The sequence below is a fragment of the Camelus dromedarius genome, chromosome 9 (assembly GCF_036321535.1).
Source record: "Camelus dromedarius isolate mCamDro1 chromosome 9, mCamDro1.pat, whole genome shotgun sequence".
NCBI classification, from domain to species: Eukaryota; Metazoa; Chordata; class Mammalia; order Artiodactyla; family Camelidae; genus Camelus; species Camelus dromedarius.
The window spans coordinates 50,365,194-50,382,327 of NC_087444.1; the positions used below are offsets into that span (position 1 = coordinate 50,365,194).

General features: G+C 47.5%; 1 protein-coding gene across 1 annotated transcript; it reads right to left on the bottom strand.

The window, feature by feature from the left end:
- Window positions 1-5,685: 5,685 nt before the first annotated feature.
- On the bottom strand, window positions 5,686-16,891 carry C9H16orf78 (chromosome 9 C16orf78 homolog). Its single transcript, XM_031458499.2, has 5 exons — window positions 16,288-16,891; window positions 12,852-12,965; window positions 12,218-12,359; window positions 8,191-8,443; window positions 5,686-5,942 (listed from the first exon to the last, which is right to left on the bottom strand). Exons 1-5 carry the CDS (start codon window positions 16,438-16,440, stop codon window positions 5,795-5,797), a joined length of 810 nt encoding a protein of 269 aa, XP_031314359.2. The 5' UTR covers window positions 16,441-16,891; the 3' UTR covers window positions 5,686-5,794.
- Between the last annotated feature and the right edge of the window lie 243 nt (window positions 16,892-17,134).

Here is a 17,134-nt window from a genome sequence, read left to right on the forward strand (position 1 = left end):
ACCGTCTCTGGGCTCAGGCTGGAGCCGGGGTCCCGCTGCAGCTGCCCGGCGCATGGGCTGAGGGCAGTCCCAGCAGCCGGGTCAAACGTGTGCAGGTGCGGCTCTTCCTCTGTGATCGAGCCCCACCTGGTGGCGCTGAGAGGGAACTGCCGCTGTGGAGGGCATAGGAGGGGTGGGACCTGAACTACCTCACTTTGGAGGCTCTTCTTGAATTTTATTTTATTTAAAAAAATTTAAAACTGACATGTAATTGACACACAACTTCATATCAGTTTCAGGTGTACAACATGATTTTTTTCTTACGATGAGAATTTTCAGGATCGACTTTCTTAGCAGCCCCCAAATGTTACACAGCACCCCCTCATCCACCACAGTCACCACGCCGTACACTTATCCCCAGGACATATTTATCTTACGACTGGAAGTCTGACCCCCTGACACCACTTTGCACATGGACGGAAGCTGAACCGTTTCCATTTTGAGGCTCCTACTGTTTTTAGCGAATGAACCCAGAACTCTCTTACAAAAACATTTAGTACCCTTTTTCTTAAAGGTATTTTTGATTAAAGTACAATATCCCCACATAAAAGGCACAGATCCACTTGCACAGCTCAGGGAACGTTTACCCGTCCACACCCGTGTTACCAGCACCGCAGGGGCCCCCTCCGCGCCCCTCCCGCCACACCCTCCTCCAGGGGCTGCCGCTCTGCTGACTCCTAACATTGTTGACTGTTGTGTACGTGGAAATATACAGCGGTTTCCTTTTCCATCTTGCTTCTTGTGAGCCATATTGTTTGTGTGGTTCATTCATCCATATTTGTTCGTTCTCTTTTTAGGCTGTACTCCTATATATGAATACACTGCAAGTTATCCTTTCTGCTCTTGATGGATATTTGGGCTGATTCCAGAATTTGACTATATTGAGTAAAGCTGCTTTGAATGTTTGGTGCACATATGCATACAATGCTGTTCAGTGGGTGTCTAGGAACGAAAACATTGGACCGTGGGAAAGGTGTATATTTCGACTCTTGTAGACACTGCCAATTTTCCAAAGCGGTTGTACCAACTTACCATCTCCATGGCGTGGTGAGCATGTGTCCCGTGCTGGTTGCTCCGCATCCCCACCAACCACGGATACTGGCGCTCCTTTTAGCCATTCTGGTGGCTGTTAGCGGTACTGCCTGGTATTTTTAATTTGTCTTCCCGATGACTAATGAAATTTCTCATGTTTACTGGCCCATTTGGCTAACCTCTTCTGTAAAGTATCTATACAAGACTTTTGGCCATTTTTCTGTTGAGTTGCCTTTTATTGATTTATAGGAGTTAAAAAAAATATGTCATCCAGATGTGAGCGCTTTCTCAGAAACATCTTCTCCCATTTGGTTCTCTTGCCATTTCGCTCTCTTATTGGTGCCTTTTCATGAGCAGAAGTTCTGCTTTCACTATAATACAATTTAATAATATTATCTCTGATTTTGGGGGATTTTTGTGTTCCATTAAAATTTTTGTTTTGCCTACGCCAAGGTCATGGAGATTTGTCTTCTGTGTTTCTTGTAAAAGCTTTCGCAATCTGCATCCATCTGGAACTGATTTCTACATATGGTGGGAGGCAGAGGGTCAATATTTTTTTCCAGATGGATATTTAATTGACCAGCCTGATTTATTGAAAAGATCATCTTTCCCCCCTTGGCCCCGCAGTGTCACCTTTGTCATAAACCAGGGGATTGTACCTGTGTGAATCTGCTCCTGGTATGTACCTCTGTTTCTGTGTCTGGTGATAACTCTTTGAGAAAAGTGCAATATAAGGGGACCATTCAGAGGTCCTTAAAGAGTTTAAAAACTACTAGGGTGCAGTGTGCTGCGGGTGGTGCTGTCTGCCAGTGGACCTGCTTCGAGGTTGCTAACAAACATTCCTTGCTTTTCGTTATCTGTGAATCTTGGGGCTTGGTGTCAGCTCATTTGACCAGAATATCAGGAAGCTAAATCAAGAGCTCCTTGTTCCTATGAGGTCCCTGGACCCCCAGAGAGCACCCATGTGGCCCCAAGCAGCTGGGGTCGAGCAAAGTCTCTTTCCTGCATTCATTTTCCCTCCCTTTTCCCATCCATGCTGGACACCAGGGAAGCCTGCACCAGCTCTATAGGAGATCTGGGGTCTGAGAGGTGGGGTTCCCACAATGATTTCCCACTCAAGGGTCCGAGAGCATCAAGTGGTCCCTTGAGGAGGCGGCATTCAGCTCAGCAGGGGCTAGGGCTGACCGCCTGCTAAAATTACTTCACTTTGTGCAAAAGGGTTGCAGGTACATAAGCAAGTCCAGGAACCAGGGCCTGGTGGGCATGGGGACAATCTCCTAGAGGACCTGGCTCCTTGAGTGTCCCAGCAGTGTGATGGCTCTGCTCCCGGGGACAGCAACCTGGGGCCCACAGTCTGGGGCCCAAACTCTGGCACTTGTACTGGGCAGAGATGGGCAGTGTGTCCGGGAGGGCCAGCTCAGGAGGGTGTTGGGAGTGTGCGTTCCAGCCCCAGCTCTGTCATGAGCTCAGGGGGATCCTGGGGAACCCTCTGCCCCTCTCTGGGCCCCCAACCCCTTACTTTTGGTTTCTCTGTGTTACGGTTTACACTGTGTCCCCAAAAGGATATGTTGAAGTCCTAAGCCCCAGTACCCGGGAATGTGACCGTATTTGAAAATAGGGTCTTTGCAGATATAATCAGGCTAAGATGAGGTCATAGCATGCCCCTAATTTAATCTGACTTGTGTCCTTACAGGAAGAACAGAGACACACAGCGAAGACAGATGTGTGAAGACGAAGGCAGAGGTTGGAGTGATGTCACAAGCCCAGAAGCTGGAATTGGAGAGGAAGATTCCTTCTCTAGAGGCTTCAGAAGGAACATGGTCCTGCCGACACCTTGATTTTGGACTCCTGGCCTCCTGAACTGTGAGAAAACAAACATCTGCTGTTCTCAGCCTAGGTACGTGGGCTGCCCTCCAATCTGTCCTTCACCACATCACTCTCCTACTGAACACCTGCCAGTGGCCCCTCACGACCATGGGAACAGCATCATGGATGCTGGTGGTGTCTCCCACCTAACCAGCCTCAGCTGGATCCCTGCCTCCTGCCCATCTCATTTTAGGCACACCCGACATTCACCCTGGACAAAGGGTGACTCACGGGTCATCCTTGACTCCTCTCCTTCATGCCTGCATCCAATCCAGTGCCAAATTTCATCAACTCTGCCTCCAACACATATTCTCAATTCTTTGCTTCCATCATGATCACTGTACTTTAAGCCTCCAACTTCTCTTGCTTGAAGTACATGGTAGCCGCTTGTGGTAGGTTGATTGCAAAAGTGTGCATAATCCTGTACTCCCCGCTGCATCCAGACCCTTGGCAATATGACTGCAGCTTCTCCACCCTTGACTCTGAGATGACCTTGGGAATTGCTCTGGCTGCAAGGGACTGCAATGAGGTGACAGTATACCAGTTCTGAGTGCACTTCTTGGAATGCTGCCACCACCACAAACAGAAGCCCTGTTGGAGGATGATACACACGTAGCAGAGACTAGACATCTGAGTCAAAGCTACTGTAGACCAGCCAACCCTCAGTGAGCTTACTTGCTAACCTACCAACATACAAGCCCAGCCTGGACTGGCCAAGCCTGGCCTGGATCAGAACGGTTCAATTGATCTGTGGACTCATGAGGAATTACATTCCTTAAACTATGTTTTGGGGAAATTTGTTACACAGCCATAGCTAACTGACACATCTCCTTTACTAGCCACCATGCTGTCCTGTCCCTCTCACATTTTCTCTTCTTGGAAGCCAGAGTGATGTCTCTTCCATTGTCAGCCCCCAATGGTTTCCTGTTGTAATTGAATGAACTCCAAACTCTGGACCATAATCTTCAGGGCCTGATTCCCCACCTCTCCTTCCCAGCTCTGCTTCAGCCACAGTGACTGTGCTCTCTGTCCCATGCCCACGCCTTTGCTCTTGCTGTCCCCTCTGCTGGAGCAGGCCCTCCTGGATCCACATACACCTCAGCCACGTATTAACTCAAATATTTCCTCAGAGAGGCCTGCACTACCCACTCTAGCTAAAGCTCTCACTCCTCCCTGACCCTCGCTCAGTCCTTTACTTTCATTGCACCTGATTCTATGTTCTCATTAGTTGCTGAAAGTACTTGTGTTGAGGGGCATAGTCACTCCTCAACTAGGACATAAGCTGCAGGAGAGCAGGACTTGTGTCTTTTTCTGTTTCCTGCTTCATCCCCAGAAATTATAACAGATCCTGGCATATAGTAAGTCCTCAAGAAATATTTGCTAAATGAATGAATACCAAGCCCAAGGGGAAAAAAAAAAAAACAAACCTTTGTGGCATAGCTTACAAATCCATTGCAGGGGTGCTGTGCTCCAGGCCCATGTTTCTAACCTGTCTCCAACTCTAAGGGGCTCTGCTTTTCCTTAGTGGTGACTTGAGTGGGTGTATGTTGGTGGAGGTGGGCGAGGCGGTGGAAGCCGCCAAAACTTTACTCTGACTCCAAAGCTCAATGACTTACATGGAGAGACCCACTCACTTCCAGGGGGTCACTTTGGAGCCTCGAGGTGGGGCATGAAGATTTAGAAAACATCTGGGGTGGGGGCAGGGCAGTAGAATCCTCGCCCTTTTTGTATATGGAGGCAGAAAGTAAAACCTGACTAGCTGGATCCCTTGGGGGTGTGCACTAGCCCCTGCAGGCTCAGGGACCATCAGTTTTTGGGTTTGCCATGAGGGGCATAGGTTTTCAACAGGGTTTGACTCACATGGAAGGGCCCAGTTTTGAGGACCCCTTCTGGGGAAGTCGGGGCTGGGAAGCCTGCTCCGCATCCACCCCAAGGACTATGGGAACAGCTCACATGTTTATTGAGCTCTTGTGTGTCAGTGCCTGTACTTCATGCTTCACATGCAAGCTCTTGTTTCCTCTTCTCAGCATCTCCACTCAGCGGGTCTATCATAAGCCCCATTTTCCAGGTGAGGAAACAAAGGCACAGAGAAGGGAAGTAACTTGCTGAAAGTCACACAGCTAGTAAGTGGGGCAGTTGGGATTTGAACTTACTTGAAATGCTTACAGGGACTAGAATTGTAACCTCAGTGGGCAGTTGCTCCATGACAGAAGAGCAGCGTCTCTGAACTGTCCTGCGGGGTTTGCTGGCGTCTCCATCACGCAAGAAGGCAGAATGAGAGACTAAGGTGAGGACGCTCTTCTCATCCCAGCCCTGCAGCTTCTCGCCTGTGGGACTCTGAGCAAGTTCTTAGCCCTCTGTGGCTTCTTTGAGTAATCCTGTTTCCCTGAACTGATAGAATTCTCCCCCTCTTGCTCTCCAGATCAGATACCCACCCCCCACACAAGAGAGCCAGCTCCCCACAGAGCCGTGTCCCCCACGGGTGGAAGTAGGGACAGTAGGCAAGACCTGTGGTGTGTGTGTCCCCAACAGCCCCCTGAAGTCCCTCTGGGGACTCTGGGCTCCCATTTGTCACTTCTTCTAAGATTTCCTTTCTAAGAAGCCTTTTCTAATGAGTACTCTTTGCAGGGCAGGGAGAAACCCACAGTTTTTCCAGAGTTGGTTCTGACGTGGATGATGAAGACAAACACTACATGAGCACGATGATCCAGGCAATCTAGCCTTGTTTCCTGATTGCTACTATCTAAAGGGGATGCACCAGGTCTGAAGGGCCAGGTGTGATGTGCCAGAGGGTGGCATGTGGTGGCTGAGGGTCCAGTGGCAGAGGGAGCTCGAGGTGGCCAGGGAGAGGAGCTATTTAAAGGGCTACGCTGGTGTTTTGGTTGAACACCTTTTTAGCGTCTATTTCTCCTTCGACCATGTGGGGATGGACGTCCACGTTCATTCCTGCATCCTTGCACAGCTTGAGCAAGGTTCGAATGTTGTTCTTGGACAATCTCAGGTATCTGTGCGAGACAAGGCCAAAGAGGTCAGTTGAAGGTGGAGTCACTGCGGCTCCAAACTCTACTGAAAAGAGATTAGATTAAGCAGCACCAGTGTGGGATCTCTGCAAGGAACTGGCTCTCTAGACATTTCTGGAGCTGACAGAGATCTCATGAAAGAGTGGGACACCCCCAAAGCACCCCCATAGATTTGGTGGGAGATTTTATTGGTATAACTTTTTTTGGAAATCAGTTTAGCAATATATAAGCCAAGAAATCCCCTGTCCCCCTCACCCAAAAAACAAACAGGTTTATTATTTTCGACTTAGTGACTCCACTCAGGTCCTCAGCTTATCCCAAGAAGACAAGTCAGTGGAAAGAAAAGCTATATAAATAAAATGTTTATTTAGGGCCATCAGCAATAGGGAAATAGGAAATTCCATCAACCGAGGAATGGTCAAGCAAATAATGGAATAACCATTTTTAGGACTCTTCTGCTAGCGTGAAAATGTCATTAGGAAGAAAAGGTGCAATATGGCTGTGACGTCATGCCAAGTGGGGAGAAAAAAACCAGGATGCAAATTGTTACGTGTTTTCTTTCATCACTGCCATGTGTGTATAATCTGAGTGAGGGCAATGGCCGGGGGAAATACAGGACAGTGGGAATAAAGGCTGAGAAAGTTGTAGGAATACAGGTTAGTATTTTTGAAAAATAATACTCAAACAAAATTTTTTTAGTTAAAAAATTAAAATTAAAACATTAATTTGAAATATTATTAAAGCTCCACATTCTGACCTATACTGAAGAATAGGGCTGATCCTATCTATACGGTGTGATTTAGAGAGTATCTCTGCCGTCATAGCCCTTACCCCACCATTAACTTTGACCTTGATCCCAGCTTTACTATAAGGAGGAGGGCTCCCTACTCAGGCTGCCCACTGGTGGGTACTTTGCTGCAGATGGTGGGGGAGGAGCTGATAGAACCTGGCGTTTCTACACTTTGGGAAGGTCCTTCCTTCTCCTTCAAGGTCTGCCCAGAGTGTCCCTGTTCTTATAGACAGCTCAGTCCCCACCCACACCTGGACACCTTCCCCTGACCGTTCCAGACACGGTCTGCCCCTCCCTTCCCCAACCAGCCCGGCCCCAGGTGGTCTCATGCATATCCACATGTGGGCACTCACTGAGATCCCAAAGGACAATTTCATCCTTTTCTTGGATGTCTTTCTAGTGGCCTGTTAAATGCCATCTCTCCAAATATTCTCCCCTCCTCCTTGGAGGGCAGGGGCCCTGTCCAAGTCTTTTCTCCCCACCATGGAGCCTAGGTGGGCTGTCTGTTGGCCAGAGTCAATTAAAACCATTTTATCAATCTGAAAGCCACAGCCAAAGCCTCCTTCAGTCAAGGAGGCTGCCTGTCTGTCTTTCAGCCAGTCAGTCGTTCCACCCATCCATCCCAGCCAGTCAGCCAGCAGAGCAGGACTGTGTGCTGGGGTCGTTGGATGCCAGGCATCTGAGGCCATGTGAAACCTACAGGTGAGTTTGCTGCTGTCAGCTCTGCAAGGATGACTGCCTTAGTCTGTTGTCCTCCTCTGCTGAAGCTTCCGAACCTTGTCAGATACAGCCTTACAGTAAAGGATGACATTGGACTAAGGAGGGGTGCTTGGATTTGGGGGCAGAAACCAAGCTGTTCTCGGTGTTGCTGAAAACCAGTGGGTCTTGATAAGTAAGACAAAGAACAAGCAAGAAGGGAGACCCTGTGGTAAGAACAGTAAATGCCAAATGGTTTCATGCTTTGTTTGTGGTCCCTTTGGAGTCTAAAATCCCAAACATACAGCAGATAGTCACTGGGAATGGTGGCTACTATCACCCGCAATTCAACACCACAGTGTAAGGGATCCTAGGGGAGTTTTCTGTTAAAACAAGGCCACAGACAACTCATTCTTTCCTTTGTGAATAATACCCGTGGTTGCTTTTGTGAAACAAATAGAAATTTTGGAAGGGTTGTGTATGTGTCCAAAGGTGTGGCATCAAAATGGCAGCATCTAATTGTCTTATCCATCCAGGAGATGGTCCACTAGCGAGACGGGCTGCTCGGAAACAGCGGGTTTCAGCTTCAGCCCTGGAGCCACCCTTTGGGACCCAGAAACAGAGCCCAGACACTCTACGGCCACCCTCCGACACTCCGGACCCAGCCCAGGTGTCTGAACCTAGGCAGCCGTGAGCAAAGCCTGGCCTTGCAGGATGCATCCATCCCCACCCGCTCAGGCTGCTCACCGGCAGCTCAGCACCTCCTCTGGCTTCAGCATCCTCACCATCTCCACCTTGGGCTCCACGCCCTTCTCCATGAGGCTCTTCAGCTTACGCTCGTAAGAGATGTCAGACATCTTGCCCACCCAGTCTCTGAAGAGGGTGGCCCTTCTTTGGGGGAAGATGGCATCCTGTAACGTGGGTTCAGTGGTGCTTTGTCGATGGTAGGGCATTGAGCGCTGAGTGGACTCTTGAGTGATTACATCCTTGATGTCTACGTCTGAAATTGGACAGATGTCACCAGGGAGTTAGATCCTGGTAGAGGTGAGCAGTATGGGAGACAGGCAGGGGAGGAGGCCTGAAAGGCTGCAGGGGCTTCAAACAGTACTGAGATATGAGGTCTTTTCAAGGTTTTGGCAGGTTCTCCTTTTTAGCATTCATTTAATCCCTAGTCAACTTTTTGTGCCTCCTGTCTCCTTGCCTCCTCAGCTCACTCCCCTTCCCCTCTTTCCTTCATTTCCTTCTCCCAATCTTCTCTCCCCCCCCTCCCAGGGAAAATTCTCCTAAAGTGAGCTTTTGTCTAGAGAGGGTAGGGGAAAGTATTAGAGAAGGTCAACTTTGAGCTGGGTTTTTAAAGGACAAATAGTTTATCAGATGAAAAAGGGAGAAAGGTATTGCAGGCAAAAGGAACAGCATGTGTGGGCAGGAGGAACAGCATGTGTGGGCAGGAGGAATACATGCACAAAAGCACACATATGTGAAACAAAATGGTGAGTGTCTGATGTTACCCAAATACTGGGATTGTATGAAGTGAAATACTTTTGGGGCTAGAGCTCGGAGATCTTCATTATTTTCTTCTTGTTAAATATAATTCTAAGTATTTTACAGTTTTTTACATATGCTAATGGAATATTTTCTTCCCATTTCTATTTCTAACTGATATGACTAGTACAGAGAAAATACTACTGTTAAATTTTTTTTCCAGTACACCAGCAACCATACCAAATTTTATTATATTTTGACTAGAATTCCTTGAGTTTTGCAGAAATGCAACCGTATTAGGGGAAAAGTGAAAATATATTGCTTCTAATATTTATAAAAATTTTGTTCTCTTCATGACATGTTGCATTTGACAGATTCTGCCAATGTCAGTGATGGTGATAACAGTCATGCCTCATTTTGTTCCTGATTTTAATTTAAGTTATTTTAGCATTTCATCATTTAGAATATTTGCCACTACTTTTGGCATATATTTTATAATGTTTAGCAGCTTTACTCTTAGTTTACATAATTTTTATTAGTAATAATTGTTTGATTCTGTTTATTGCTTTTCTAGCGTGCAGTTTTCCTTCAACTTACTGATGCAATAAATTACGTTATTAGATAACCTGATTTTGATAACGTAACCATTTGCAACCTGCTATAATAAATCTCACTTGGTCATGGTACTTTATTTATTTCATACATGGATATATTTGCTATATTTTCATACACTGAGTATAGTTGCCAACATTTTTCATATCATTTTGCATCTATATTATTGTGAGATTGGCCTGCTTTTTTGCATAGTATTTTAATACTAAGGTTATGACAGCTTGTCAGATTAATACAGAAATGTCTACATTTTAACATGGTCTGCCATAGTTGAAGTCATGTTGGGGTTATTTGCCTTTTAAATGTTAGGTAGAACTTGGTGTGGAACCATTTATCCTGGTGCCTTTTTTAGTGGGGAAGTGTCCACCATCTTTCGATTTTTACCTCAGAAATTGCTCTATTCAACTTTTCTACTCTTAATTATGTCCATTTTGATAATTTATAGTATGACAGGAAATTATCCATTTCTGCTAGGTTTTCAAATGCATTGTGGAGAGGTGCATATATATTCTATTATAATTCATTTAATATGTCTCTTGTCTTTGCTTACGTATCCTTTCTTATATAAAATCTTGCATATTTTGACTCTTTGTGACAAGCCTCATGATAAGTGTATCTTATCTGTCACTTGCTTTTTCAAAAAGCTAGCTTGGTATCTATCCTTTTAACTATGTTTTACCTTGTATTTCATTAATCTTAGCTGGTATTTAATATATTAATTCTCTCTTTTGCATGCTAATAATTTTTCTATCTTGTTAAATTAATAGAAGTGATAATTTAAACAATTTTTTTGTTTTATGAAGACAAGAACCACTACTTTTAGTTTGTGCTGTAGGTTTTCTTCTGAGCATAGATTTTGCCTTTGCCCCATGGATTTTGGTGTGAAACAGGCATATTTCTGTTAGTCTTTTTTTTCTTCGATATAATGGTATTTTAGGAGTGTTTCTTAATTTCAGTTGAGATTATCTTTTAATTTTAATTTTATTTCTAATTATTGCTTTAGGATAATGTAAGTGGCCCTAAAATCTTTCCTGTTATAGAATGTTAATGTTTTCTTTGTGGTGAATATGCAGATGATTTTTGTAAATATTCTTGGGCCATATAAAAGTTTGTGTTCTCTATTCAAGCATAAATGTATGGTTTGTTGATTGCATTGGTAGATTCTTCTAGGTACTTCCTGTCGTGTCTATTGGATCTATCTCTGGTTCTAAAAGAGGTATAGCACAATCTCCTACTATAAGTGATGTAATTATTTCCCTTTGTTGCCCTAGACCTTCAGTGAAGTCTCCTCACACACAAAAGCTTCAAGAGAGAGGTCTAGGGAGAAATGAAGGGAATGTGCTCTGTGTCTGGGCAAGAAGAGCGCAGGGAGACGGGGACAGCTACCGGAATTGAGGTCTATGGATGCTCTGGGGCCCAGCAGACCAGGATGCTGGGAGCTACAGAAAACCTGGAGAAAGGTTTGGGGCTTTCTGTAGGGCACAAATCAATCTCTTTCTATTTTATTTTTAATGAACTTTTTATCTTGGAGTACTTTTTGATTTACAGAAGAGTTGCAAAGATGGTACAGAGACTTCCTGTCTACATACGCTCTGTTTGCCCTGATGTTAATGTCTTACAGAAGCAGGAAACAAGAAATTAACACGGGCACATTACAAGGGCTGTTTTGGATTTCACCAGTTTTTCCACTGAAGTGCTATTCCAGGATTCAGTCTAGGATCCTGTGCTGCATTTAGAGCTGATCATATTTAATTCTGACAGGCCGGTAACTGCAGTTTGGTTACAATGGCTTTGGTGTATTAAACGAAAAGGGGAAAAAAACTTTTGGTGGGGGGTTGCACAATGGGAGTGGTTTGTACAGGAGAACTGGCAGTTCCTGCTCGGAAGCTCTTGCCGCTCTTCCTTTGGGCTATTTGGAATCCCTTTCAGATTTCTTTTTTTACCATGCACTTCCATCCCAAGAGGCCAGGCATGATAAATGCATCTGTTTTTCCAACACAGCCCATCTGAGAATGTTAGCAAAATGTTAACTTAGAAATAGCCGTTTGCTAACATTTATTGAGCAGCTACTTTGTATCAGGCTAAGTGCATTCCGTGCCTTGACTCACGATACTGTGAGACAGGTCACACAATGTTATTGTCCCATTTTAGAAATGTGAAAACTAGACCCCAGAGGTGGAGTGACTTGCTAGGGATGATACAGTGCTGAGTTTGATATAGAGTGGTGGGGCGGGGATTCAAACTCGAGCAGTCTTGGCAATAGGTATCTGGCATAACCCCAACCCACCTCTTCTTGGGTGCAAGCAGCACCTGGCAGGTTTCAGGCCACCAGGCGTGGTACCGTCAGTGACACTGACATTGTCACAGTATCTGTATTAATTAATTTGAACATGAAGTTGATGTCACCAAAATGGCTTCAGGAACCCAGGGGGCAGGATGGGCTCCTGAGAAGAGATCACCCAGGTGCCCACAGAGCCTTGACACCCACTCGCCTCTGGCCCAGGTCACACCCAGCTTGTGCTGTGATCCCTAAAGAGTCACGTGGGCACTCCTGCATCCACGGAGGTTGGGTTGACGCGGATGCAGCTGCCCTAAGGATGGTATGAGCGTTCCGTCCCTCTGAGGGGAGGGTGGTTTTGAGGACAGCTCTGGCATCCCACGACCAAGGCGCTTGCCTTACCAGATTTCCTAGGCATGTCCTTGGGGTAGTTGCCCAGGGCCATGCTGAGGCGTTTTCCCTTTGCTTCCACTCTGTAGAGCCTTCTGTACAGGGCAGAAGTCTCCTCATCCTTGGCGTTTTGCCCCGAGACCTGGAAGGGGACCTGGAGGGAAGTTACATGCTGGGGAATGGGATCTGGCGCCCCCTCCTTTACCCCCAAAATGAGCAAGTTCAAGGGTTTGTTGAAAAGCAGGCAAGGAGGCCAAAGGAGAGACGGGCTCTCGGCCTGGGACAATGGCACAGGGACAATCGCACAGGGATGCTCTGGTTCCTGCTCACTCCTCCCTCTGTCCCCATGGCTCAGAAGGAAGCCGTGAGGGGCCCCTTGCTGGGGGCCTCCCCTTTCCAGGGGCACTCCTGAGTGGTCTTTAGGGGGAGGTGGTACCCGGGAGGAACGCACTCTGCTGCAGAGGTGCAAGTCTTCCCACCAGGGTGCACGGGGTGGGGGATGGGAGCTCGGCGGGTGGACTGATCCATTGGGGGTGCTAGTGTAGGGCAGGAATGAATTTTAGAGCCTTAAATTAAAAGAAAAAAGGGGGCCATACCCCATGCAGGATGGAGGGGTAGCAGGGCTGGGGAGGCAGGGCTGCGTCACCTGCTCAGAGAGCGGCGCCTGGTGGTTCTGTCCCTGCAGTTTCTGGACGTTTTGGGCTTTCTTTTCTTCCTTCCTAGGTGCTGCAGAGAATGTCACCCCCTTAGGTTTGTTCTTCTGAAACAACAGGTAGAAGAGCCTTGTGGCCACCCCAGTGGGCCCAGACCCGCCCCTGTCCCACAGAGGGGAAGGCTTCGCCCGGATTTAATACCAACTCTGGCGCTCCTGTCCCCCATCTTGGTCCCTCTGCCTCCGGACATGCCCCGCTGTCCATATCACACCACCCCCAGAATGACCTCAAACCCTAGGTCTGGCTATCCTTAGGGAGCTCCAGGGCCCAGCGGGGGAGGGGCCCGCAGAGGTGCGTCCAGGCGGGCCTAGAAGGGGTGGGCATGGGATGCTGGACCACCACAGGAAGAACTGAACTGGCCGGGCCTCCTCTCGGGGTGTGCCGTGGGGTCTCAGAGTCGTGGGGCCATGACTGGTCTCCAGGTCATATGGCCTGGCTTGCAATCCTGCTCTACGGTTTAGTGGCTGAGCAACTTTGGGGAGGGGACTGCTCTCTCTGTGGCTTAGTTTCCTTATCTGAAGATGGGGGCAATAGCAGGACCTACTTCACAGGGTTATCTTGGAAAATAAATGAACCACTGCCTGCAAGTGCTAAGCCCTCCGTGAATGCAACAATATGTGGGCGGAAGGCGTTAGAAGGAGTGTTGTGATGAAGGAGCTGTCCAAGGGTGTGCTTGAGGCCATCTAAGGAGGAGGTGCTGGGGTTTCGTTTGGCTTCGGGGAAGGGGTGTGAGCTGGGGCCAGGGCTGATGGCAGGTTGAACAGAGAGAGATGATGGCCAGCTCCTCCAGGCGTGTCCTTCCTCCCACCTTCCCTTCTCGACCCTCAGCTCTCCTCCAGTGTCACTGGAGTAGCTGCTGCCCCCTTTTTAGAGGAAGCCGAGTGGAACTGGTGTGGCGACACCACAGACCCAAGAAAACTGCAACAGCTGCTGATTCAGTGGCCGAGACTTTGAACTTCAGGGGTCTTCTTGGATGCCAAGCAGGTCAGAGGGGCACCGCCCTCTGGGTAGCACCATCATCTGTGCTGAAGAGGGGAAAAACCTGGACCGCCAGGAGATGGGAGAGTCAACCCTCCTCCAACCATCTTCATGAAAGGCCCCCCCCCCCCGGCACCTGCTGTCTGAGACCTGCCACAGAAGCATCACTCTCTTTCTCAGGAGCTCCTTTCAAAATCCAAATGCTTCTGGCAAGGGTCATGATGCTTGCAGATTTAATTGTACTTTCAATTTAAACTTGTTTCCTCCCTGGATCCAAAACTATTTACAATAGAAATCGCATATAAGGTCAAGCGGTGAAAACATTATCAGGATGTGATCTTAGTGAGAAGAGATGGGATCAGATATTATTAATCATAGAAGTGAATATAATTTCTGTGATTGATGTTGAGTTCTGAGAGGTCCAGCAATCAAGCTTTAATACCACCCCCCCCCAAAAAAAACTGGAGGGCGGGGAGTTGGGTAGGTAAATCACTAGCGCCTTTGTGTAAAACATGTTTGCCAGGGGTATTTAAGCGTGTCTGATGGAACTGGCACTCCGCAGCTCTCTGACAATAAATGAGAAGCACATAACCAGAATGGAAACTTCTCTGAACGGCAGGGGGCGCTGGACTGAGTGAGGCAGAGAAAGCGGAGGTGGTGATGAGGAGTTGGCCTGATAGCTTGGGAACAGGATAAGTCTGAGTTTGAGCCCTGGCTCAGCCCTTCACTAGCTCTGTGAGCTCAAGCAAATTATTCCTCTTCAGCTTGGCTTCCTTTTCCTTCAGCTGGCAGGGGAAGGGGGGCGGTTAAGAAGGGTGCCTACTTTGTGCCTTGCTGGGAGCATTTGACGAACATCCCATGGCATGCTAAGCACAGAGCCTGGCATGTTGGAAACGCTTAATAAAAGTTATCATTGTTGGGTGAGGGTATAGCTCAGTGGTAGAGCGTATGCTTGATATGCACAAGGTCCTGAGTTCAAAATCCCCAGTACCTACACACACACACACACACACACACACACACACACACACACAAGCATCAAAAGTTATCACTGTTGTTAGTAATGCCATTTTGCCCATTTTTCTCTCGGGGCCAGGGGAGGCGAGACCAGGTAGCATCCTCTGCAGAAAGAGACCACTTTCTAAGGACATGGCTTGATTTCCCATAGATGATGGGCCCAGAGGGGAACTCTGGGGGAAACTGAGGCCAGAGTGGTTGCCAGAGTTCCTGGAGAAAGAGGGAAGTGTGGTTCTACTGACTGAATGTTTGTGTCTCCCCCACCAAATTCATATGTTGAAATCCTAACTCCTAAAGTGATGGTGTTAGGAGATGGGGCCTTGGGAGGTGGTTAGGTCATGAGGGTGGAGCCTTCATGAGTGGGATTAGGGCCTTATAAATAAAGAGGCCCAGAGAGCTCTCCTGTCTATTCCTCCATATGAGGAGGTAGCAAGAAGGTGGCCATCTATGTTTATTTATTTATTTTGATGGAGGTACTGGGGATTGAACCCAGGACCTTGTATATGCTAAGCATGTGCTCTACCACCGAGATACACCCTCCCCCAGGCGGCCATCTGTAAACCAGGAAGCAGACCTTCATCAGATACCAAATCTGCTGGTACCTTCATCTAGGGCTTCCCAACCTCCAAATCTGTGAGAGCATAATTTCTGTTGTTATAAGCTGCCTGGTCTATAGCATTGGGTTCTAGCAGCCCAAATAGACTAAGACAGACAGGTTACAACTAGTTCTGATGCAGGATAGAAATGCAGAGGTATGTTAGCAGGAGTTCCAGTGCAGGTAGTGGTGGAGGAGACCGAATGCCTTTTGGCCCTGGAGCCATCATGAGGACGGAAGTGCCTGGAGACAGTGGGAAGGACCCGTTCTGCCACCAAGACCCCAGAAATTATTGTCCTTCAGTCCTTCTTGAACACTGACCAAGACGGCCCTGACATTCCTTTCACCTTGAGTAAACCAGCCAGATTTCTTCCTGGACTCTAGACCCTTGACCACCCTTTTCTGAGAACAATTCCTTTGGAAAACTTGTAAACTCTTTCTCTGATCCTTTGAGATGTAAATCTTCATCCAGCCTCCTGCCAGTTTTACAGTCCAAGAGTATTTTTCTCAAGGACCTGGGAGCCATCCCTTTGAAATGCAATCATCAGGAAAAGACAGCACTACCACCTCCAGTCTCTGTGGGAGGGCAGGAGCATAACTACACAGGGAGACTTAGCAAACACAGATGGCCTGATCATATCCACAACACCCCCCAACCCCATCCTCCAGTGCTCTCCTCCTGGCTCACCCCAGTGCTTAAAACGCTCTCTCCCTATCACATCATATTGCAATAGCCTTGAGTGAAGTCTTCCTTGCAAGTTTCCTGTGACAGAACACACCTGGAGAGATTGCGTCTTCTTCCTCTGCCTCCGCTCCAGCCACTCCAACACCCGCGTGAGGTCCGACATCCGCCTCTCCTCAGCCGACCTCCACACGTGCTTCCTCTCTGTAGGCAGCGAGTCCTTCAGGTCCTCTGGCTTCTCTGTCATCATGGAGCCTTGGTCATGACTTGGGCGGGAAGGTGGCACACTCTCACTTTGTCGAACCCTCTGCCTCTACTTGCTGGCCTGGGTGACTCAGATGGTAGGACGTTTTCCTCATGTGATGAACATGAATGTGAACATATTTTGGCAGTATTAGACTACAGATGAGATTCTGACTTTAAAAGGGTAGGAGGTCTAGCGGGTGATTATGAGGTCACTGTCAGGCTGGTCCATGAGGGTCAGAGTGGAGTGGGACACTGGCATCCCTATGTGGCCACTGTCCCTCTCTCAGCACTGTCCGTCACCTGGACTCTGCCACAGCCTCCTGTATGGCCTCTCCACCTCCATTTCCATAGAGATCTTACTAAAACAAAGGTCAGTTCACATAGTTCCTCTTATCAAAAGCCTTCAGTGGGTCCCTGGAGCTTAATAAAACATCTGAATTCCTTAGTTTGGTAGGCTTTCCACAACATAATCTAATTAAAATGGAGATTTTTAGAGGCTTAATTACTTTTATATTTGTTGAAAAGACAGTTACCAGATGCCAACTATGTGCCAGACATGGTGCTGGGGATACAAAACAAGATAAAAAACATAGTCAGATCTTGTGAAACATATGGGCTACTGGGAGAGACGAGACAGCAGTCAAATAATTATCCCATGAATCCATCATGACAAGTGAAGGTGAATGCTCTGAAGGAAA